Source organism: Phyllobates terribilis, unplaced genomic scaffold (assembly GCF_046119375.1).
Source record: "Phyllobates terribilis strain yellow unplaced genomic scaffold, ASM4611937v1 Scaffold_9__5_contigs__length_417890890, whole genome shotgun sequence".
Taxonomy (NCBI): Eukaryota; Metazoa; Chordata; class Amphibia; order Anura; family Dendrobatidae; genus Phyllobates; species Phyllobates terribilis.
The window spans coordinates 296,922,817-296,947,059 of NW_027362769.1; the positions used below are offsets into that span (position 1 = coordinate 296,922,817).

Sequence of the window (24,243 nt, forward strand, 5' to 3'; positions counted from 1 at the left end):
TGTGAGTGCTGACTCCACTCCCCTGCACCAAAAACAAGGAGTCTACCGGGTGGTTCAGGAGTACGAAAGAATCTTTAGTAAGCACCCGCTAGACTTCGGCCGAGTAAAGGGAGTGGAACACCACATCCCGACGGGGAGCCACCCACCAATAAAAGAGAGGCACAGACCTCTACCCCCTGCACATTATCAGAATGCAAAGGGCATGCTAAGAGAAATGAAAGAAGCTGGGGTCATTAGAAATAGCTGTAGCCCCTGGGCAGCCACCTTGGTTCTGGTAAAAAAGAAAGACGGCACCATGAGAATGTGCGTGGACTATAGACAAATCAACCATATCACCCACAAAGATGCATATCCGCTGCCTAGAATAGAGGAGTCTTTAGCCGCACTAAAATCAGCTAACTTCTTTTCTACTTTGGACCTTACTAGCGGGTACTGGCAGGTTCCTGTGGCAGAGGCTGACAAGGAGAAGACCGCACCAGGGACCTTCCAGAGGCTGATGGAATGCTGTCTAGGGCACCGAAACTTCGAGACGGTCCTACTTTACCTGGACGACGTGATCGTCTATTCGAAGACCAACGAGGACCATCTAAAACACCAGGCAGAGGTGTTCGAAGCCCTGGCAGGCTATGGCCTGAAGGTGAAACCATCAAAGTGTCACCTGTTGAAACCGAAGGTCCAGTACCTAGGGCATGTGGTAAGTGCAGAACGAGTAGCCCCCGACCCTGACAAGGTCACAGTAATCAATAGCTGGCCAAGTCCCTCAAACATCAAAGAAGTGAGGCAATTTCTCGGGTTGGTAGGCTACTACCGAAGGTTCATCCCCGGGTTCACTAAGATGGCAGCCCCTATGCAGGACCTCCTGATAGGACAGTCTAAGTCCAGAAGCCAAAAGCCACCCTTCAAGTGGGACAAGCCGGAAGAGGAGTCCTTCGCCAGTTGAAGATGGCCCTCACAGGGGATGAGATCCTGGCCTACCCCGATTATGGCCAGACTTTTATTCTCCACACAGACGCCAGTAATGTGGGGCTGGGAGCTGTACTGTCGCAAAACCAACAGGGCAGTGAAAGGGTGATCGTGTATGCCAGCCGGAAGCTGAGGCCTACTGAAAGGAACCCGGAGAATTACAGCTCCTTCAAGCTAGAATTCTTGGCAGTGGTGTGGGCCGTCACAGAACAGTTTAAGCATTACCAGGCCTCCGCAAAGTTCACCGTGTACACGGACAACAACCCGTTGACACACCTGGACAATGCAAGACTAGGTGCCCTAGAGCAGCGGTGGATGGCGCGACTCTTGAATTATGACTTCACGATCAAGTACCGGGCAGGCAGAACCAATGCCAACGCTGACGCCCTATCGAGAATGCCTCACTTACCTGATGGAGGCGAAGACCCAGAAGAGCTGGAGGAGGTAGAACTCCTGCATTTCACCAGTATGGAGCCACTCAATACTCCCACCGCGTGAAGGAGGAAGACTTAACAACCGTCATGATCAATCCCCTACCTCACCATAGCTGGGCCGAGACCCAAGATAGTGACCCTGCAATCTGCATGGTGAAAGACCTGTTGACCCGAGAAGACGCCCGTCTAGATCCGGATGCTCCAGAGGATGCCAAGCAGCTATGGAAAGAGAAGAGCAGGCTGTCCCTCTATGAAGGTAAGCTGTGCAGAAGACTCGTCAACCACCGGACGCACGAGCTGACCTGGCAAGTCGTGGTCCCAAGGCGAGATGCAGCTATGGTCCTGGAGGCTTACCATGACAGGGAGAGGCACTTCGGCTGGAAGAAACTGGAGTTCCTGATAAGAGGCCGGTTCTTCTGGATCGGCATGAGAGGGGCTGTAGAGAAGTGGTGCAGAGACTGTGGCCCTTGTAATCTAAGGAGGAAGGACCGCATCAGCCAGAAGACACCCTTGAGGCCCATCATCACCCAGCAGCGTCTTGAGCTGGTAGCTCTGGACCATGTCAAATTGGCTCCAAGCCGGTCAGGATACGTTTATGCCCTGACAATCGTGGACCACTATTCCCGATTTCTAGTGGTGGTCCCTGTAAAAGACTTGACAGCTCAAACGGCAGCCAGAGCCTTCCAGCAATACTTCTGCTGTCCACACGGGTATCCGGAACAGGTCCTGACAGACCAGGGTCCAGCGTTCGAGGCTGAAATCTTTCAAGAGTTCTGCAACCTCTATGGCTGTAAGAAGATTCGGACAACACCTTACCACCCACAAACCAACGGGATGTGTGAGAAAATGAACAATATAGTCATTGATCTCCTGAAGACGTTGCCCCTGGAGGAACGCAGCCTGTGGCCAGAAAAACTGCCGGACCTGATAGACTTATACAACCATATCCCAGTGAATGCTACAAACTGCACCCCGGCTTACTTGATGCGAGCCAGACCAGGTAAGCTGCCCATAAACCTGGAGATGGGAGTCCTAACACCCGAGGACACCTCACCTGATGCGGCCTGGGATATGGAAAGGCAACTGCAGTACAAGAAGGTACAGGAGAGTGTGGAGAAGAGCCTGGTCCAGGTGAGAGAAAGGCAAGAAAGACTCTTCAACCAACACGCCCCTGCTGATCCCCTAGAACCTGGTGAGCAGGTCCTGAAGCGAAAGAGAAGGCTACACAAGCTGGACGACCAGTGGCAAAGGGAACCCTACACCGTACTGCAGTCTGATCACGACAACCCAAAGGTGTGCGTGATCACCAAGGATGGAGGAGAAACCACTAGTACCGTCTCCAGAGACCACCTAAAAAGGAGCCCTGAGCAACTACGGAATGCAGAAGAGGATCAGAGAGACCTTGAACCCGCAGAAGACAAGGAAGAAATGGTCAGCACCATTCTCAGACCGTTCCCTCAGTCCTGGACTCGAATAAACGATGCCATAGTGGTACCGGTCCTGCATTTCCTGCAACCAATGCAGCAACAACCTACACCAGAGCAGGAAGGTGAAGAAGAACAAGCAGCACCAGAGGCAGAAGAGCCTGTACCAGCAGCCCAGGAGAATCAACCCTCTGCTGACAGTGAGCCTGCCATGCATGCGGTAAGCCAGAGGACCCGTAGACAGTTGCCTGCCCTGCCTGTAAGTCTAGCCAGTGATTGCACCCCGAGCGCTAGTGAGAAAAACCAGGTTAGACCACCACCAGACAGTGGGTTGCGTAGGTCAACCAGGAGCACTAAGGGGCAAGTACCAGCTCGCTGGAAAGTGTAGAGTGTAATAGCAAATGTAACTATCCTGTAAAATGTTGAATTATTTGAAATGTAATTGCATGACCAGTAACTACGCGTTTTCTCAGTTTCTTTCAGTTAATGGACTAACAGGTTATGAACTGTGAGTAACCGGACTTCCCTGTAAATATGTTTGGAGCTTAACCAGTGGAATGAACAAGGACTGTCAAGGACTTGAGGCTACTGCAGACCCCCCCACCTGGTTAAAGCTCCCCGTTGTTGTTGGTGAAATGGACACCCAGTCACAGACCACACTGTGACCTTAAGAACTCAACCTGTGCGTCGTTTGTCCTTACTTGCCTTGTAATGTTTTTATGGTCATGCATGTTACTCTTGTTTCTTGTTTATTCCCGGAGTACTAAATTTTACTAGGGGGGAATGTGTCACCCTGGCCTGTATGCCACAAATGTATAATAAAGCTGTGTCTGAGAGCAAGGGGGAGGTTCTCTGGTCAAGGACCATTAGCATGCAGCACCTCCTGTCCCAGGCCAGTAGGGGGAGCAGGCTGCCCCTATAAAAGCTGGAACTGGGGGCAGGGTTAGGAGAACTGGACAACCTGTCTCTGAAGAAAGAGGTGTCCCAGAGCAGGGACAGACAGTTGTGTTGCAGCCTAAAAGGCCGTGTGGCAGTAGGAGAGCCACGAGCCAGGGACAAGAGGCGAAGCGAGCCTGTCCTGGCAGATAGAGAAACTAATCTACCAGACTTTGGTGTCTGAGGCTGTGAGGATTCCAAGTCCTACAGCAAATAACCAGTCCGCAGGGGATTGTATGCTCCCTGGCCTAAGAAGCCCGGAGGTTAAGCCACAGCAGAAGGGACCAGCAAAGCCGTACCAGGCCGGGAGTAGAAAGGGACCCAAGTTGCAAGCCATACGGGCGAGAAGACATGGCAAGCTCAGGAACGTGGGCTATTATACCACGAGGAGGGAAATAGCCAGAGAGAGCGCAGAGAGCACGGTAGGCCTACCCCCTCACCCTGATCAGGGCCAGCTTCCCACTTGTTCTCAGACATCCAGGCCCCCTCCTAGCCGGGACTGTTTTTGGGTCGTCTCAACTGTTCTAATAAAGACCCTGAACTGTTTAAGAGGTCTCCGTTTCCTGGCTATTGCTGTTGGAATCATCCCCTCCATCATCCATTATATACTGCCCTGGGGCCATACTCCTCCCGTGGGGAGTTGTACTATTCAGTGCTGCACATTTACATCTGCCCCAGCGGTCTGCACTGCAGCGGCAGTTAGCCCTGACCGCAATCCACGGGTGGCGTAGTCGGACATTGCAAAACATATAGAAGACTGCCACTGGTCTGACCACCCTGAGCCATGGACCGGGTTGCCACTACTACCCCCATTAATGCCCTGTTGCCCGGATCCGAGTGTCCCACGGCCCAGGGGGCGAGTCAACTCCAAATTATCTTGTTCCAGAAGTTTTGAGGCTTGTCTCTGTGCTGTTTGGTGTATTGTAGGTGAGATACTTTGTGGAATTTGTGCAGTAATGGCTTTCTTCTGGCGACTCGACCATGCAGCCCATTTTTCTTCAAGTGCCTCCTTATTGTGCATCTTGAAACAGCCACACTGCTAGTTTTCAGAGAGTCCTGAATTTCAGCTGATGTTATTTGTGGGCTTTTCTTTGCATCCCAAACAATTTTCCGGGCAGTTGTGGCCGAAATTTTTGCTGGTCTACCTGACTGTGGTTTGTTTTTTACAGAGCCCCTGATTTTCCAATTGTTAATCACAGTTTGAACGCTGCTGACTGGCATTATCAATTCCTTGGATATTTTTTTTGTATCCTCTCCCTGTGTTATACAGTTCAACTACCTTTTCCCATAGATCCATTGACAATTCTGTTGCTTTCCCCATGACTCACAATCCAGAAACATCAGAGGCTGGATGAAAGATGCAAGAGTCTGTCTGGATCCAAGAAACTCACTCAGCTTTTATGCACACACACTGATTACAAGCAAACAGGTCACAGGTGAGGATGTTACCTTTAGTAGCCATTCAAACCCATTTGTGTCAAATTCTGTGCATGTTATCAGGCCAAAATCACAAGGGTATGTGAACTTTTGATCAGGGTCATTTGGATGTTTTTAGTTGTTATTAAGATTTAAAAAGAGAAAACACAGTAGTTTGACATCCAACCAATAACCATGAGTGGAGAAAAAGTTTTTAGTTAGCATTCATATTCTCCAAGAAAGGAAAAATTCTGCCGGGGTATGTAAAGTTTTGAGCACAGCTGTATATTTATAAATTCTCAAATTTTTCAAATACACTGCTGGTCACAGGTAAGTCTGTGGTGAGATCAGCACATTTTGTGCAGATATACAGAAGCTAAGTTCCATGAGCCCAGAGCAAACCTACAATATTTGAACTTACCCTAAAGCCATGTTTTCACAACTTTGAAGGGAGCAATGCCAATTGAAGGAAATTAAGATATGCTAATTTATTATTTTCCATGGGACTTTTGCAAAATAAGTTTTTATTTTAGGTTGACTACTGATTTTGCTTCTACCCTGATATTTTCGCAAATGAGATGGAGGACATTGGACTGCTGAATTCCATGTTAAATAAAAGAGATCTTTTGACATCCCTTGTAGACTGTGAGTCCTACTGTACTAGTCAGGCACTTGTAGCACCTTGGAATAAATGGCACTATAATAATAAATAATAATAATAATATTCTTTTTCAGTGGAGGTGATGAAATTTTTTTAAACACTTCTATTTAAAAAGGCACAAAACATAAATTAGGAGTCCCCTCATAAATGAGAGAGAGAAGGGATAGTGCGTTTTTTTTTCAAATGGGTTAAACCTAGGTCCTGTACATATAGTTTAGAAAAATCTAATGAAACGTGTTGCCAAGCAATAATTGCAGCTTGATATGATATTTTGTATTGATGGTATTTTTTAATCCTATTTGTACATAACAGCCCATACACAGGTTCACACTGTTGTTGAACTATCATCCTTGTCACTGGGGAACACAAGTGTAGAAATAAAGTTCACATGAAGCGGCTGAACAGAGAAAAAGTTAATTTCAAGCAAATGCCTATAGTATAATAATTTTCTTTAAAGGTTATCACAGTGAAGAGTTTCTTACACCAAGAGAACAGCACAGATATTAATCTTGTGTTTCTCTGACAGACTTACCTCAGTAAAACATAATGCAGAAAAATATATAAGCTATTATATGCTGAAAAAAAATCAAGGAGAGTCATTTTTCTTTGCCATATAAAAATTTTCATTTTACCTCTTTCATAAACTTTCCAATGTCAAACCAATGGACAGCAGCATGCGCTGCTAGCAGATCTACCGTGGCGTTATCTACTGAAACTTCCTCAGCTGGCGAGACTCTGTAAAAGGATATTTAATCATCATTACTAAAAGGGTTGGACATTATACCAGTGTTAGTAATATAATATTTGAAAGACACAGTACAACAACATTCTGGATTTCAGGTAAAGTAGTAGACATCTACTGTCTTAGTTGTTCCATCTGTGTTGGAAACAGAAGGGAAGCATAGTACAATGGTTAGGTTGAAAGCCAACCCTACGAGTGTCATCTGCTTTCCAATTAAGGCTTTCATTTTTCTAGCGCAGATTGCTCTGAACAACCTCAACTTTTATTTCAGTTTGCATATATATTAGATCTTGTATATTTTCATACTCCATTTCCCAAAATGTAAACTTTACCACAGCAATGAAACCTTCAACTCTATAAAAGCACCCACCTGAACGTTGTGTTTGGAAGATTAACTGCAATCTTGGCCTCCTCAATTTGAGCTTGACTAATGTCAACTCCCAAAACCTTCTCAAAGTGAGAAGCCAGAATTTTTGTGTTTTGTCCTGTTCCACAGCCAACATCAACTGCAAGTTCATAAGGCTCATCTAACTGGAAAAGCAGAAGGCATAAGGTTAAACATTCAAAAAACCTAGTCAGATAATAGCTTGCAATCATTTTTTAAGAGACTTACAAAAATGTACCGTATTTTTTGGACTATAAGACGCACTTTTTTCCTCCAAAATTTTGGAGGAAAATGGGGGGTGCGTCTTATAGTCCGAATGGTGTGGGGGGTGTATATTTATGTGTGGTGTGGGGGGAGCGGTATCGGTGGAGGAGCGGGGCACAGGAGGCAGCAGCCGCCCGCTGCAGCCTACACTGTCCCCGCTGCTAAAGAAAATGAATATTCACTGCTCCCCACGCCCATGGGGCATGGGGAGCACTGAATATTCATGCTCCTTAATAGCGGTATACAGTGTAGCTGCGCTGCGGCTGCTGTCGGCTATCTCCTGTGCCCGCTGTTAAAGGGCATGAATATTCAACCTCTCTCCATGCCCATGAGTGTGGGGAGGGGGTGAATATTCATGCCCTTTAATGAGCGGGTTAGGAGATAGCCGACAGCAGTAGCCGTAGCGCGGCTCTGCTGTTTGCCGGCTATGAAGGAGAGTGAAGTCACTGCTCCCCGTGCATACAGACCCAGAGTGGGGAGCAGTGACTTCCGGCAGCTGATCTCTCCATGTGAGCCACGCATGGCAGTGACGTCATGCGCGGCTCACACGGAGAGATCAGTGCGGGCAGACAGGTCGCAGAGCTGGAGGAGAGAAGAGAGGTGAGTAGGAGTGTTTATTTTTTTTAATGTGCAGCATGATGGAGATTAGGGGGACCATGCATACTAGGACAGGGATTAAGGGTGCCATGCATACCAGGACAGGGATTAGGGGTGCCATGCATACCAGGACAGTGATTAGGGGTGCCATGCATACCAGGACAGGGATGAGGAGTGCCAAGCATACCAGGACAGGGATTAGGGGTGCCATGCATACCAGGATAGGGATGAGGGGTGCCATGCATACCAGGACAGGGATGAGGGGTGCCATGCATACCAGGACAGGGATGAGGGGTGCCATGCATACCAGGACAGGGATGAGGGGTGCCATGAATACCAGGATAGGGATTAGGGATGCCATGCATACCAGGACAGGGATTAGGGGTGCCATGCATACCAGGATAGGGATTAGGGGTGCCATGCATACCAGGACAGGGATGAGGGGTGCCATGCATACCAGGACAGGGATGATGGGTGCAATGCATACCAGGATAGGGATTAGGGGTGCCATGCATACCAGGACAGGGATCAGGGGTACCATGCATTTTAGGACAGGGATGAGGGGTGCCATGCATATCAGGATAAGTATGATGGGTGCCATGCATACCAGGATAAGGATGAGGGGTGCCATGCATACCAAGATGGAGGGATGCCAGGCATACCAGGATGGGGATGGGGACCTTGTATAACAGGAAGGGGGGCGGCATATATACCAGGATGGGGGATATTGTCAGAATTGGGGGACATTACCCCTATACCAGTGTCACAGAAGACCCCCTCCCCCTTAAAAGTGCATCATGACCACATTTTTTGCTTAAATTTTTATTTTTTTATTTTCCTCCTCTAAAACCTAGGTGCGTCTAATGGTCTGGTGCGTCTTATAGTCCGAAAAATACGGTACTTTGTTTGTATATAGATCTACTGGACAGTATATGAATATATGAATATTTGTGCATAACATAAAATGTATTACATTAACTAAAAACAAAAAAACAAAAGTAAGCATCAAGATGCAAGATGCTATGAGGCATATTTATCAATACTTTCTAATTTTTAGGCAAACTTACACTAGACAGTCTTATAAATAGACAGATTTTTCATAGTGGTTCATGTTGTTTGATAAACCTGGCATATTTTTAGACTGTCTAGTCCAGTGTTTCTCATCTCCAGTCCTCTCAGGCCAATCAACAGGTCATGTTTTCAGGATTTCCTTAGTTTTGCCCAGGTGATGGAATTATTGCTCGTGCTGGTGATGCAATTATCACCTGTGCAATACTAAGGAAATCCTGAAAACATGACCTGTTGGTGGGCCTTGAGGATTACAGTTGTGAAACACTGGTCTAGTCGAAGATTATGTCTCGCATTGTGCCAGAAATTTGAACCAAAATTTTAGTGCCATTTATCCGCTTAAAGACCTTGGGCTTATAGGTACGCCCAAGATCATCTCCCTGCATTTGATGCAGTCTCCGGCACTGAGCCCACATTTTTCCCTGCACATAACAGCTGATCTGATCAGCTGTCATATGCTTCTAACATATGCCCCTAACAATCTCGGATTTACCTGCGGCTGTTAACAAGTTAAATGTCAAACTCTGACTGCGGCATTTACAGTAACACACGCTGAGCAGAAGCGAGTCATAAGACAGTCCCATCGGCGTGCCTGTCACAAGATCATGATGAGTTGTCAGACAGCTCGAACACTACAGAAGACCCATGTGCTTGCCATTGTAATTCTTTTATAAACGCCGGCACGTGGCCAGCGTTCATAGAAGATCATGATTCATGCTACACATAGCAGGACTGAAGAACAGGTAATCAGATGATTGCAACTTCAAGTCTCCTAAGGAGACTATTGAAGCCAGTAAAAAGTTAAAAAATATTAAGTAAATTAATCCAATCTGTTAATGGCATAATGAGAAAAATTTTGAAATGACAAAATTATGTTTTTTTGGCAATTCTAATAAAAATAAAATGCAATAACAGGCAATGAAAACACTGTATCTACCCCAAAATAGTATAAATAAAAACATAAACTCAGGGCGCAAAAATTAAGCCCTCACCCAGCCCCAGATCCCGAAAAAAGGATATGCTATGGGTCTCGGAAACTGATGGCATTTTTTTTCTTACAAATTTTGAATTTTGCTTTTCACCACTTAAAAAAGAAACTGTACATGTCTGGTATCAGCCGACTCGTAATGACCTACAGAATATAATTTCTAGGACAGTTTTAGCATTTAGTGAACATGGTAAACAAAAAAAACAATTGTGGAATGGCACATTGTTTGCAATTTGACCGCACTTGGATTTTTTTTCCCATTTTCCAGTACACTATGTGGTTGAATCAATGGTGTCATTCAACTCATCATGCAAAAAAACAAGCCCTCATGTGGCTATATTTATGGAAAAATTAAAAACTTATGGCTCTAGGAAGAAGGGGAGCAAAAAATAAAAGCGCAATAATGGAAAATTGCAAGGTTGTGAAGGAGTTAAATGCCACTGTCAATGATTGACTCAAATGGTTAAATAGCAGTGATAGTAGCTCAGTCTAGTCACTTTCAGCAGATGCAAAGCTGGCATCTGCTGGGTATGGAACAGGCTCAGCACCCATATACCAGCACCCATTCTCATTGTACAGGAAAGTGTAAAAGAAATTGTTGAAGTGATTGATGAGGATACCAAATATTTATTTATTTTACTCCCTTATATAGCGCAATGAATTCCACAGCGGTTCACAGACAATATTGGCACTGTCCCCATTGAGGCTCACAATCTATATTCCCTATCAGTAAGTCTTTGTGGGAGGAAACCGGAGGAAACCCACGCAAACACAGGGAGAACATATCAACTCCTTGCAGATGTTGTCCTTGGTGGGATTTGAACCCAGGATCCCAGTGCTGCTAACCACTGAGCCACCGTGCTGCCCAGGTATAATGCCATTATTTAAAAAGGGGTAAAAAAAAATTGCCATGAAACTACAGGATCGTAAGTTTTACCTCAATTGCTGTCTACCTGAATACAAATAAAATTCAAATTCACTATCAGAGTGATTCTTTTTTTCAAACTTACCTGACCAGCTTATATGAGGAGGGAAACTCTAGGCTGGATTGGGGTGGATTTTGTTTATCTAGATTTTTCCAAAGCAATTAAGTTTTTTTTTACAATATATTTATTAATAACTTTGCTTATGGAGTAACATTTACATTTTTGAAGATAATACTAAAATACAAATACATATAGGATAATACATTTAGAAATAAACATTAAATGTCCTTATAACTAGTGTTGAGCCACCCCCGTAGTGTTCGAGTTCGGTTCGGTTCGTCGAACACCCGTGTGTTCGCCGAACTGTTCGTCGAACTGTTCGTCGAACACCTTCGAACACCGTTAAAACCAATGGCAGGCAAACAAAAACACATAGAAACACATAGAAAACACCTTCAAAGGTGTCCAAAAGCTGACAAACTGCTCAGAAGACACAACTAACACATGGAAAAGTGACAAGTACATATAGTCATGCGAAAAGAAAAGAGGTGGAGGAGTAAAAGGAGGGGGAGACACAGATATAGGCATGTCATGCCCTTCTAAAATCCAAAAAGTGAGAAGCCGAGACGGCCAGTCCGCTCCTGCCCGTGCCACCTCCGTGTCGCCGGGTTTGTGCCAGAGCCGCGGTGAACCCTGACGGCCAGCCCCCCTCTCCCAATACTGGTGCCTGTCCGCTGGTGGGTCGAGAGAGCCCCCCTGTGGTGGAGGCAGCTCTAAGCTTTTTAATTTAAATTGTCCCTCTAATTTGAATGAATACACTTTAAATCCATTTACAAGGATCTATTGGAGGGCAAGTCTCATGCCAGCAGCCGCGTAATTCCAGCTCCAGTAGCGTCCACTAAAGCTGCTGCAGTTAAAAAGCTTTTATAAGGATCGAGCTCGGCTGTCCACCGCAAGGCATCCTAGTACCAGTCCCAGCCCCTATGCCTTGGGGTGCCTCCTGATGCTCTTCACTGAGTATCCCGTGGTCCCGAAGCATTTCCTTTGAAAAAATTAAGTGTCCAAACTACAGGTGGTGTAGCTTGCTTAACAGCCGGGATAATCCGCTGACTAGCAGACACTGCTACTAGGCACAAAGTATTTCCTGGGCTAGATGCAGTTAAAAATTTGTAAGTAGATACTCTCGTTGGATGCTGAGAAAGCATTCCATAGAGTCTCCTGGCACGCCATATATGATTCTCTTAAAAAGCTTGGGGTAGGGGTCTAGGGGACCCTTTTATAGCCAAAATCACGGCCCTGTATCACAATACGTCACCTAGGCTGAAGATAAATGGAACTGTAGCACCGAGGGCTCGGTTGCTACAGACGTATTGCACCTCACCCAGAGGTGTGATATCTCACTCTCAGATAAGGATGGAGTGTGGATCAGGACCCGACACCTGCATGCATTACACCACATTGCCGTGGGGCAGGGCGACCAATATGCCCCTGAGATGGGCACGACAGTCCCTGTCCCTGGCTGGAGTGGGGGGAGGGAACACTGAGGAAGGGGAACCCTGCAGTGCAGGAGCAGGGAGGAAGCAGTTCCTGGGTGCATTGAGAAGGGAGTATAAAAGGTGGGCACCATCTTAGTTCAGTGCAGAGAAGTCTGAGCAGAAGTGGCAGGGAGCAGGGGCTCTGCATGAGCTCTGCTCCGGAGGCGGGTCTAGTAACAGAGGCCCAGGCCTGCAAGAGGGAGAAGGAAGGAAGAGGAGCGGAGAAGGCTCCAGGAACGAGGAATGAAGGGATCCCAGGGGTGCGGACGGGCGAGTCGCCACCGCACGCCCGAATCCACCTGCGTGGAGGGGTCAGGCCAAAGGGGGAGACCGGTCCCCGAACTAGTGGAGGCAGGAAACGACCCTCAGCTAGAAACCGGAGGCTCTGACATTTTATGTGGCGCAGCCCCTTGCTCCACCCGCTAGGAAGGCACCACATAGGGTCAGGGAAACTGGCGCCAAGTTTACCAAGAGGAGGCCCGAGGCAGCCGGACAGAAGTGTTGGTAAGAAAGGCCAGACAAAGGACACACAAAGGGGGTCCTGTGAAGCGCTCCAAAGTTATCTGGGAGTTGTCTGAGCCCCTCACCTGGTGAGCACAGTACGACGTGGGCAGCCGTTACCTGCAGACGTGGTCTGGATAATAAGAACTGTGAGTAAAGGCCCTGAACTGCATCACTGACTCCGTGTCGTTACTGCTGCTGCCCTGCACCATCACCCCCATCCTCCGCATACACTGCCCTGAGGCTATACTCCTCCCGTGGGGAGTTATGCTACGCTCTGCTGCACCCACAACACCAGCCTTAGCGGTCTGCCCTGTAGCGGCGGTTCACTCTGACCGCAATCCACGGGTGGCGTAGTCGGACATTTAAACATCAAAACCACATAAATAGTTCCGCCACTGGTTTGACCGCCCTGAGCCACGGAACCGGATCGCCGCCACGAAGACTACAACCACCAGCATCCACCAAAAAGGGTCCGGCTCCGGGTGTCCCAAGGCCCAGGGGGTGCGTCAGAACATTTTCATCACCTTTCACAATCACCAATGGGACAAGGCAGGGATGTCCTCTGTCCCCTCTCTTATACATCCTAGTGACGGAGCACCTGCTCTCATCAATTCGCCATAACCCCAATATTAGGTGGATTGAGGTGGGAGGCACCGAGTACAAGTGCTCTCTATTTGCTGATGATGTCCTAGTATATATCACTCAATCACATATATCCATCCCTGCTGTTATGGCTGAAATAGATCACTTTGTTACATGGTAAAATTTTAAAATCAATGCAGCGAAGTCTGAGGCCCTCGATGTCTCCCTCCCTAAATCCATATAGGATTCCATCCAGTCCAACTTTCCCTTTGCCTGGCCCTCACAGGGTATCAAATACTTAGGAATTCTTATTCATAGAGACCTCTCCCATCTATGTTATCTTAATTTTGGGCCCTTTATTGAACAATTCCATACAGACCACGGTTGGCAAGTTAGAACTGTAAGATTCACTACGTGAACCACTGGTGTTTTGTGGAAAAGCACATGTACACCGCGTTCCAAATTATTATGCAAAAAGTGTTTAGGAGTGATAAGGGAAGAATTTGTTTGTTTGTCAGTTAAACTCATTGATGGTGATGTGTGTCAGGGCTCTTTATATCACTGTAAGCAATTGCAGACACCTGTGCTAATTAGTTTGGCAGGTGTGTCCAATGAAAGGCAAGACTACTTAAGAAGGCTCTCTCACATTATTAAGCAGCCTACATTTTCTGCCAAAATGGGAAAGAAAAAGGATGTGTCGGCTGCTGAGAAGCAACAAATTGTGGAGTGTTTAGGTCAAGGCATGACTACAATCAACATTGTGCGATGATCAGGATGAAGTGTCTTGGCAATCAAGAAGTATGTAGCTGATTCACAGTACACACGTGTGCGTGCTGATAAGGGCAAATTGAGGACTCTTTCCTACAGGCAATTACGTCAGGTTGAAAGAGCAGCGGCAAAAAAGCCTTGTCATAGCAGCAGACAAGTTTTTGAAGCTGCTTGTGCCTCCAACGTCCCCCGAACAACAAGATGCAGGGTCCTTCAGAGGTTTGCAGCTGTGCATACGCCATCCTGTCGACCTCCTCTATCCACTTCACACAAGCAGAAACGGCTCCAGTGGGCCAAACATTACATGAAGACTGATTTCAAAACTGTTTTGTTCACGGATGAGTGCCGTGCAGCGCTCGATGGTCCAGATGAATGGAGTGGAGGATGGCTGGTTGATGGACACCCCACGCAAACACGGCTACAGCGCCAACAAGGAGGAGGTGGAGTAATGTTTTGGGCTGGAATCATGGGGAGAGAGATTGTCGGCCCCTTTAGGATCCCTGAAGGCGCTAAAGATGAACTCCATAATGTATGTGGATTTTCTCAAACAGCACTTCCTGCCATGGTTCAAGAAGAAGAACCGTGTATTTCACAGCAAGATCATTTTTCTGCATGATAATGCACCATCTCATGCTGCACATAAAACATCTGCATCTCTGGCTGATATGGGCATAAAAGGGGACAAACTTATGGTGTGACCCCCATGCTCCCCTGACCTCTACCCCATTCAGAACCTTTGGAGCATCATTAAAAGGAGTGTCTATGATGGCGGGAGGCAGTTCACATCTAAGCAACAGCTCTGGGAGGGTATTCTGTCCTCATGCAAAACAATTGAAGCAGAAACCATCCAAAACCTGACAAATTCAATGGACGAGAGAGTTCAGAAGCTCCTTTCGAACAAGGGGTCCTATGTGAAAATGTAACATCACCTAGAATAAAGTTTTGAGTTGAAAACTGTTTGATTTCAGTTTCTAACAACCTGCTAATGCTTATAATTTCAAAAATGACCATTTTTTTGGTCTTTATTAAAATGAAAAGGTTGATCGAAAAGTTTGGGGGATCTAAGAGTGTGGCAACCCAGTAGTCATGATTACTTTGAATTCTGACAATATGAGGGTCATGCTGCAGGTAGTGCAGCAAGAAGGCACTCATGTGTGTTGCGCATCCAGGAGCACCAAGTCCCTGTTGTGTTGGTGGCGAGGTAACAATCATGCTTCCTTCCTCTGTCCTCTCCCCCCAACCTCGCACAACAGAAATGTGATCAAGGTCTCCCTCATCTGATGAGTCTTCCATCAGTTCGTCCTCCACTTCTTCCTGGGCTCCTGCACCTTCCTCACTAGTTTGGCTGCTACCATGCGCCCTGGTAAAATCATCTCCCCCACCCTCACATGCCTGCCGCCTTGGTGCTGCCGACCGTCTGGACCTTGCAGATGTTAGCCCTTCCGCATACAACTCCTCCTCCTCTACTTCCTCCACCTCCTCTTGTGCCACCACCTGACTCCGAATTCTGTTTAACATGTGCTCCAGCATGTAAATCACCGGAATAGTCATGCTGATAATGGCATCGTCAGCACTAAACATCTTCGTCGCCATTTCAAAACTGTGTAGAAGGGTGCATAGGTCCCTGATCTGAGACCACTCCTCCAGCGTGATTTGCCCCACCTCTGAATCTCGTTGGCCCAGGCTATACGTCAGAACGTATTGCACCAGGGCTTGTCGGTGCTGCCACAGTCGCTGCAACATGTGCAGAGTTGAATTCCACCGGGTAGGCACATCGCATTTTAGCCGGTGAAGTGGCAGGCCCAACGACTTCTGTAGAGATGTAAGTCGCTGAGCTGCGGGATGCGAACGGCGGAAGTGAGCACACAGCGACCGTGCCCTCTGCAGAAGGCCATCTAGTCTGGGATAGTGGGCTAAAAATTGCTGGACAACCAGGTTCAACACGTGAGCCATACAAGGCACGTGTGTGACATTGCCCCGGCGAAGGGCCGCACCCAGGTTTGCAGCATTGTCGCACACGGCCTTCCCTGGTTTCAGGTCCAGTGGAGACAACCATTCATGAAATTGGTTCTCCAGAGCTGACCACAACTCCTCAGCTGTGTGACTCACATTTCCCAGACATTTCAATGTAAAAACCGCCTGATGACATTGAGCCCTACTGCCAGCATAGTAAGGAGGTGTGCAGGATCCCTTCTGCGCAGTTAGAAAGCTTGTGGCATGACCAGACAGGCTTTGGGTGCAGGTGGAAGACCGAGAGGAGGTTGAGGAGGCAGAAGCAGTGGAGGAACTTTGACATAAAGAGAAAATGATGACCTGCCAATCACGCTGGCTGTTGCGGGTAAAGAGGTGGCAGGTCTGCGCCCCAAAACAGGTGTGACTGCTGTCCCCCCAGTCACAGAGGATGAAGAGGCCGCGGATGCACAAGATATGGCAGACGGTGGTTGGCCCGGCCGGCTAGGCCGCATTGTAGCACACTGAGCTTCCCACTGCAACTTATGCTTCATGTCCATGTGCCGGTTCATGCATGAAGTACTCAAACTATGTATTTTTTGGCCTCTACTTAGCTTTTGCTGACAAATGTTACAGATAACACGAGTTGGGTCATCTTTATCGATCTGAAAAAATGCCCAGGCTATGCAAGGCTTAGCACCCATGCGACCTGAAGAGCCACCACGACTTGTGGTGAGAGGCAGAGTTGTGTTTGAGGATGCAGTTGTTGACGTGCTTCCAGTACTACGTCTCTGTCCAGGAAGGCGCAACCTGACCTCGTCGTCACTAGCATCTTCCTCCACCTCCTCTGCTGACCTCATCTCTTGGCTGACTGTGGGTTGACAGTAAGTGGGATCTCCGACCTCATCATCATCACCCTGTGCGTTATCACACCCGTCGTCCTCAGAGCCAACCTGTTCCTGCCCTGACAAAAAACTAAAGTTGTCGCTCCAATCAGGTATTTGAGTCTTATCATCGTCTTCCTCATTGTCTCCACCAACAGGAGTTACAGTTTGGGAATGAGGGTCTACATTATGGTCAGAACCTTCTGCGTCTGGTCCTGGATCCGACTCATAAAGATTCTGGGCATCAGTGCAGATCATTTCCTCGTCTGGATTCACAGAAGCGCTGGAGTCGACCTCTGATTCCCAGGCTATAGTATGAGTAAACAGCTCTGCAGACTCAACCATCTGTTCTACCTCATACTCAGACGGGCAGCTGGAGATTTGGGAGCTGTGAGGAAGCAAGTGCGATTTGGGTGACACCTTTGAGGACTGGAGTATTTGTGATGTTGAAGTTGATGTGGAGGAGAGCCCACTTAAAGGAGCACTTGATATCCGTTGAAGCACCTGCTGTTTTTGTGCCTCATCTGGAATTTGTAGCGATTGGCGTGGCCGTAAGAAAGGGATCTTATCACATTGTCCGCTAAAAGAAGTAGACATTTTAGTTTGGCTGGAAGATGGTCTTTCTTCTGCACCTACCCCACGGACACAACCTTTTTTCCCCTTCCCAACACGCCTATTCCCCTTTCCACCAGCAGCAGGCCTTTTTCCACTCATTTTGGTGGTTAACTAATTCACAACTCTGGAGTTGTTTGCACAAAAAAACAATGGATGGTAACCGAGCAGAGCTGAGTGGCCAAACTGTGGTATTAGGCCAAAACTATTGGCTGGGTTAGATGCAGAAAAAAATTATTTTTAATTTGCAACCTGATGGAGGTCAGTATAGATGGACTAATAGACCAAGTCCCACACACCGCTAGAAGCCCAAATATTTTTTCAGAGCTAGATGCAGAAAATTTTTTTATTCAATTTGCAACCTGATGGAGGTCAGTATAGATGGACTAATAGACCAAGTCCCACACACTGCTAGAAGCCCAAATATTTTTTCAGAGCTAGATGCAGAAAAAAATTATTTTTAATTTGCAACCTAATGTAGGTCAGTATAGATGGACTAATAGACCAAGTCCCACACACCGCTAGAAGCCCAAATATTTTTTCAGAGCTAGATGCAGAAAAAAATTATATTCAATTTGCAACCTGCTGGAGGTCAGTATAGAAGAACTAATAGAACAAGTCCCACACACTGCTAGAAGCCCAAATATTTTTTCAGAGCTAAATGAAGAAAAAAATTATTTTTAATTTGCAACCTGATGGAGGTCAGTATAGATGGACTAATAGACCAAGTCCCACACACTGCTAGAAGCCCAAATATTTTTTCAGAGCTAGATGCAGAAAAAAATTATTTTTAATTTGCAACCTGATGGAGGTCAGTATAGATGGACTAATAGAACAAGTCCCACACGCTGCTAGAAGCCCAAATATTTTTTCAGAGATAAATGAAGAAAAAAATTATTTTTAATTTGCAACCTGATGGAGGTCAGTATAGATGGACTAATAGACCAAGTCCCACACACTGCTAGAAGCCCAAATATTTTTTCAGAGCTAGATGCAGAAAAAAATTATTTTTAATTTGCAACCTGATGGAGGTCAGTATAGATGGACTAATAGAACAAGTCCCACAAAGCTGCTAGAAGCCCAAATATTTTTTCAGAGATAAATGAAGAAAAAAATTATTTTTAATTTGCAACCTGATGGAGGTCAGTATAGATGGACTAATAGACCAAGTCCCACACACTGCTAGAAGCCCAAATATTTTTTCAGAGCTAGATGCAGAAAAAAATTATTTTTAATTTGCAACCTGATGGAGGTCAGTATAGATGGACTAATAGACCAAGTCCCACACACCGCTAGAAGCCCAAATATTTTTTCAGAGCTAGATGCAGAAAAAAATTATATTCAATTTGCAACCTGCTGGAGGTCAGTATAGAAGGACTAATAGAACAAGTCCCACACACTGCTAGAAGCCCAAATATTTTTTCAGAGCTAAATGAAGAAAAAAATTATTTTTAATTTGCAACCTGATGGAGGTCAGTATAGATGGACTAATAGACCAAGTCCCACACACTGCTAGAAGCCCAAATATTTTTTCAGAGCTAGATGCAGAAAAAAAATATTTTTAATTTGCAACCTGATGGAGGTCAGTATAGATGGACTAATAGACCAAGTCCCACACACCGCTAGAAGCCCAAATATTTTTTCAGAGCTAGATGCAGAAATTTTTTTTATTCAATTTGCAACCTGATGGAGGTCAGTATAGATGGACTAATAGACCAAGTCCCACACACTGCTAGAAGCCCAAATATTTTTTCAGAGCTAGATGCAGAAAAAAATTATTTTTAATTTGCAACCTGATGGAGGTCAGTATAGATGGACTAATAGACCAAGTCCCACACACTGCTAGAAGCCCAAATATTTTTTCAGAGCTAGATGCAGAAAAAAATTATTTTTAATTTGCAACCTGATGGAGGTCAGTATAGATGGACTAATAGAACAAGTCCCACACGCTGCTAGAAGCCCAAATATTTTTTCAGAGATAAATGAAGAAAAAAATTATTTTTAATTTGCAACCTGATGGAGGTCAGTATAGATGGACTAATAGACCAAGTCCCACACACTGCTAGAAGCCCAAATATTTTTTCAGAGCTAGATGCAGAAAAAAATTATTTTTAATTTGCAACCTGATGGAGGTCAGTATAGATGGACTAATAGAATGATGCTATGCCCAAAAGATTTTACTTCACTAGGTGCAGTAAAAAAATTGGTATTCTATACACAGGTGGTATATCTTGCAACACAGATAGGCTACTCCACTGACTAACACACTCTGCAATAGGCCAAAAAGGATTAGCTTTGCTAGATTCAGCCAAATGCTGTGAAAAAAACTTGCACAGCACTGGCACAGACCTGCCTGGCAAAAACTGATAGGAACTGATGTAACCTAGTCCTGAAAAGGACTCCAATTACAATTAGTCTTTACTCCCACAATCTATCTATTTAAGAGCACAGACCTGCTTGATAAAAGTCGTAGGAAATGCTGTAACCTAGTCCTTAAAAGGACTGCAATCACAACTATTACCTACTCCCAAGCTATCTGTATATTTGTGCGAAAATTGGCTTGAAATTAACAAGGTATAGCGCACACAGCAACAGCGGTGCCGTCTAACACGCAGCTGCAGCAGTGAGAAAATGGTGGCGACGGGGAAAATGGCTTGGTCTTATAGGGCAAGGACATGTGACATACACTGCCAATCACACATGCCCTTGCTTGTGTGAAAAAAAGCACTTCGCTCCGTGTGTGCGCTGCTGATAGGCTGACAGATTGCACCTCCCCACTGCAAATGCGGGAAAGAGAAAAAAAAATGGAGATCTTCATTGTTCCTGCAGAGATCCATCCCCTGCCCCTCCCCCCGCCCCGCTGTACACTCAAACTGCGTATTAACATTAATTTTCATCATTACTGAGAAAAAATCCAGTTATGATTTTGGTGCACGAACAGTTATCGAACATAACCTCGAACAGCCGAATTTTTCTCAAATTGTTCGTGTTCGCCGACCGGCTCGAACACCGCCCAAAACAGCTCGAATTTGAGATTGGCGAACAGTTCGAGTAGAACAACGCTCATCTCTACTTATAACACTCTAAAAGGGAAAAAGGGAAAACACTTGATATAAAAAAGGAGCTTGTAATATTAGTGATGTTTAAACTAAAAAATAGAAGGTGGTGTCAGGAACTTACTGCTAATTTTAATAAAACTATGGTATTGTTTCTGAAGAGCATACATGCACATTATCAGGAAATGTAGATTTTCTTTTACATGAGTCAATAATTAGGCCATACATAGATTGAAGTGTACTGATTCGTTGGGAACCTGTCAGTTCAGTAACAATTTAGCTATTAAACCACTAGCAGGATACTATTGAAATTGGCCACCAAAAACTCTCATTAGTCATCTAAACAGTACTGCAATGGGGAGTCGAACTGGTCTCCTTGCGGATAGCAAGATAACTCTACCTTGATTGACATCCCCTGGAGCACAGTTAGAACTGATTTTACACTTTTTGTTCACAGGTCCATGAAGGCACAGTGGAGTTGTTTATAGTAAGGACACCATGCTATTTGCACCATCTCACCACCAAGATGAATGATGAGAGGAAAACAGTAGGTCTTATCTATTGATACCTTTAGGCTGCGTTCACACATTGCGTATTTCCTTGCGTTTTTTTTACGCTGCGTATTTTCCTGCTTTTTTTACCTGCGTTTCACCTCCATTCACACACTGCGTAAAAAAGCGCAGCAAAAAACGCAGTGTGAAATGAAGTGTGACATGTGTAATGTATGTGTCTGTGTGTCCTGTGTGTGAGTGTCCCCCTAGCAGTGTATGTACAGACAGCTTCTGGCTGCTGTACATACACTGCTTTAAAAGAAATAAACTATGGATACTCACCTATCCGATGGATGGGAGAGGCATCCTCTCCGGTCCCGCGGCTTCCAGCATCTGCCGTGAAGCGATCAGCTGATACAAGCCGGTTAGCTAACAGCTGATCGCTTCACCTGCAGATGCTGAAAGCCGCGGACGCCGGACATGACCGGTCCCGTGGCTTCCAGCATCTGCCGTGAAGCGATCAGCTGACTGTCACGTGACCGGCTTGTAAATCAGCTGACCGGAAGACGGTTACAAGCCGGTTAGCTTACAGCTGATCGCTTCACCGGCAGATGCTGGAAGCGGCAGGACCGGACCGGACGCCTCTCCCATCCATCGGATAGGTGAGTATCCATAGTTTCTCCTGCGCCTCCATAAAAAAGCGCTGGAATTACGCAGTGTGTGAACACCACTGCGTAATTCCATCGCTTATAATGGGCACAATAGGAGAAAGTGCGGGACGCAGCTGCGTAAAGAATTGACATGTCAATTCTTTACGCAGCTGCGGTTTCGCGCTGCGTAAAATCACACAGTGTCTGAACGGCAAAGTGAATTTCCCATTCACTTTGCTGGCAGACACAAGGCACATTGCGTATTTTGAAAAAACGCAAGCAAAAAAGCGCGCGAAAATACGCAATGTGTGAACGCAGCCTTAGTCCCAGGCCTGTAAATGCAACAATTACCCATTGTGTCTAAGGGAAAGAAGGATTATCATTATCTTATCATTAGAGTTTAGTTAATATGAGAGGATGATGTGTGATTTTCAAATTATTGGGACGCCAACTGGGTACAATGTATTGGGCATTAAAATGGCATTTTTGCAGTTTTCCAAAATGTGACATGGCGTCCACAATCTAATCTAGCCAACTGGCACTTCAAAAGTCAAATAGTGCTCCTTTTCAACTGAGCACTGATGTGTATACAAACAGTAACTTTTGACCATATCTTGGGAATTGTTATACTCAGGAGACACTGCACAACAATTTATGGGTTAAATTTTACTCTATTACCCTTGAGGTAATGAAGAATTTGGGGCAAAAGTAAGATTTTCAAGGAAAAAATGTAATTTTTCAATGTTTCATTCCATGTCTTATTAAATCCTGTGAAGTGACTTTTACAGGAAAATCATCATGACAAGCACACGATCTTCAGCAGACCCCCGGCTGTCATGACAACCCATCAGTGCCACCCGAGCACGTCACTGGCACACCGATGAGCATGTAGAGTGACGCGCTTCCTGTCAGTATGTGTAAGATGCTGCTGTCATAGATTGACAGCAACATTTAACAATTTTATAGCTGTTACAGGCAGATGATATCTGAATACTTTAGCTGTCTACAGTGTATGGGTGCTTTAGTCAAATACTTCTTCGGCTGACATATATGGCCTCATTCAGACGGCTGTATTTTCAGTCCAGCACACTAACCATATAATAATCTAGTATCAAGTCTAATAATTCTAAGATTGCTATATCTACACTAATACATCACCAGAACCACTATCAGTACACGAATACATCACCAAATTTAGTACAGCGATCAACGGCAATGTCAGGCCAGCTCCATATACAATTGTATTGCATGGAACTCACGTCGTCAAGGGGTTAATAAAGCAACTGAAAACTTCTAATGAAATCTTCTCTTACTTTGTGATGAACATAACTGAAGATCATATCTTGAATCTTTTTTGGTGGAGAAAACCTGTATTTTTGATAATAGTATACATGTTCTTTCTCTTCAAACAGCCGTGTAGCCATTTCTGAATCGGTTATTTCACCTCGAACAATGATTAATTGGAGATAACTAAGATATATTGAGCACCTAAATACAAAATACAGATACAAAAAATGCCAGTTTAATCTGAAAACTTTTAAGCGATCAAATATTACAGTGACTTTTGCTTCTAGAGAAAAAAATCATCACAGGATTTATACTTTACAGTCTTTGGCCTCATTCAGACATCTGTTTTTCTCACTTAGGACACGGCCCCAATATCAGTATTTGGTCAGTATTCGGTCAGTATTTTTTCTCAGCAGTGGGAGCCAAAACCAGGTCAGGAACAATCAGAGAAAATGTATAATAGCATCAAGTCACCAATTCTGCATTTATCACCCACTCCTGGTTTTGGCTCCAACTCCTGAGAAAAAATACTGACGGAATACTGACCAAATACTGATAGTGGGGCCGTGGCCATATGAGAAAAAAGGAACAATTATTTTGATCAGACTTTGATCAGTTTGATTAGAGTGTGGTCCAAGTGTCATCACTATTTTTAGTACATGAAAAAAAATTTTTTTTCCACCATCTCTTTTCTGACAGTCCACTGACTATATAATGGAGCTGGTGCAAAGCAGGAGACACAGAGCACTTGAAGTGTCGTGCAGATCACTTCAAATGCTCTGTGTCTCCCACTTTGCACCTACGCCATGGATACCTAAGGTCCTGCAATGCCGGCACATGAGGAAAGAGACACAGCGAATAAGAAACACTATACTACATTTCTAATTGGAGGTATTTGCTAAAATTGTTATTATTACACCTACTACATATTGGGATAGGATCTTGGAGATGGGAATGCTCCTTTAAGCTTATCTAAAGCGAGTCAGTCACCCCCCCAAAAGCCAATTTAGCTTCATAAATATTTTATGCAGGGAAAGTAGCCCCTATAAAAATCATACCAGGTGCATACAGTTTAGCTTAGTATTTGCTGAAAAATCTACTTTTATTTAATATGGAAATG

The 24,243-nt window shown here is 45.3% G+C and overlaps 1 protein-coding gene across 1 annotated transcript in view; it reads right to left on the reverse strand.

Moving 5' to 3' along the window:
• Window positions 1-24,243, reverse strand: part of LOC141160959 (putative methyltransferase DDB_G0268948) — a 59,986-nt gene that overhangs the window by 32,768 nt on the left and 2,975 nt on the right. Inside the window, exons 2-4 of the mRNA XM_073645751.1 lie at window positions 23,150-23,324; window positions 6,947-7,107; window positions 6,467-6,569 (exon numbers count right to left, since the gene is read on the reverse strand). Coding sequence (XP_073501852.1) covers window positions 6,467-6,569; window positions 6,947-7,107; window positions 23,150-23,260 — 375 coding nt within the window. The 5' untranslated portion in view covers window positions 23,261-23,324. The remainder of the gene's footprint in view (window positions 1-6,466; window positions 6,570-6,946; window positions 7,108-23,149; window positions 23,325-24,243) is intronic.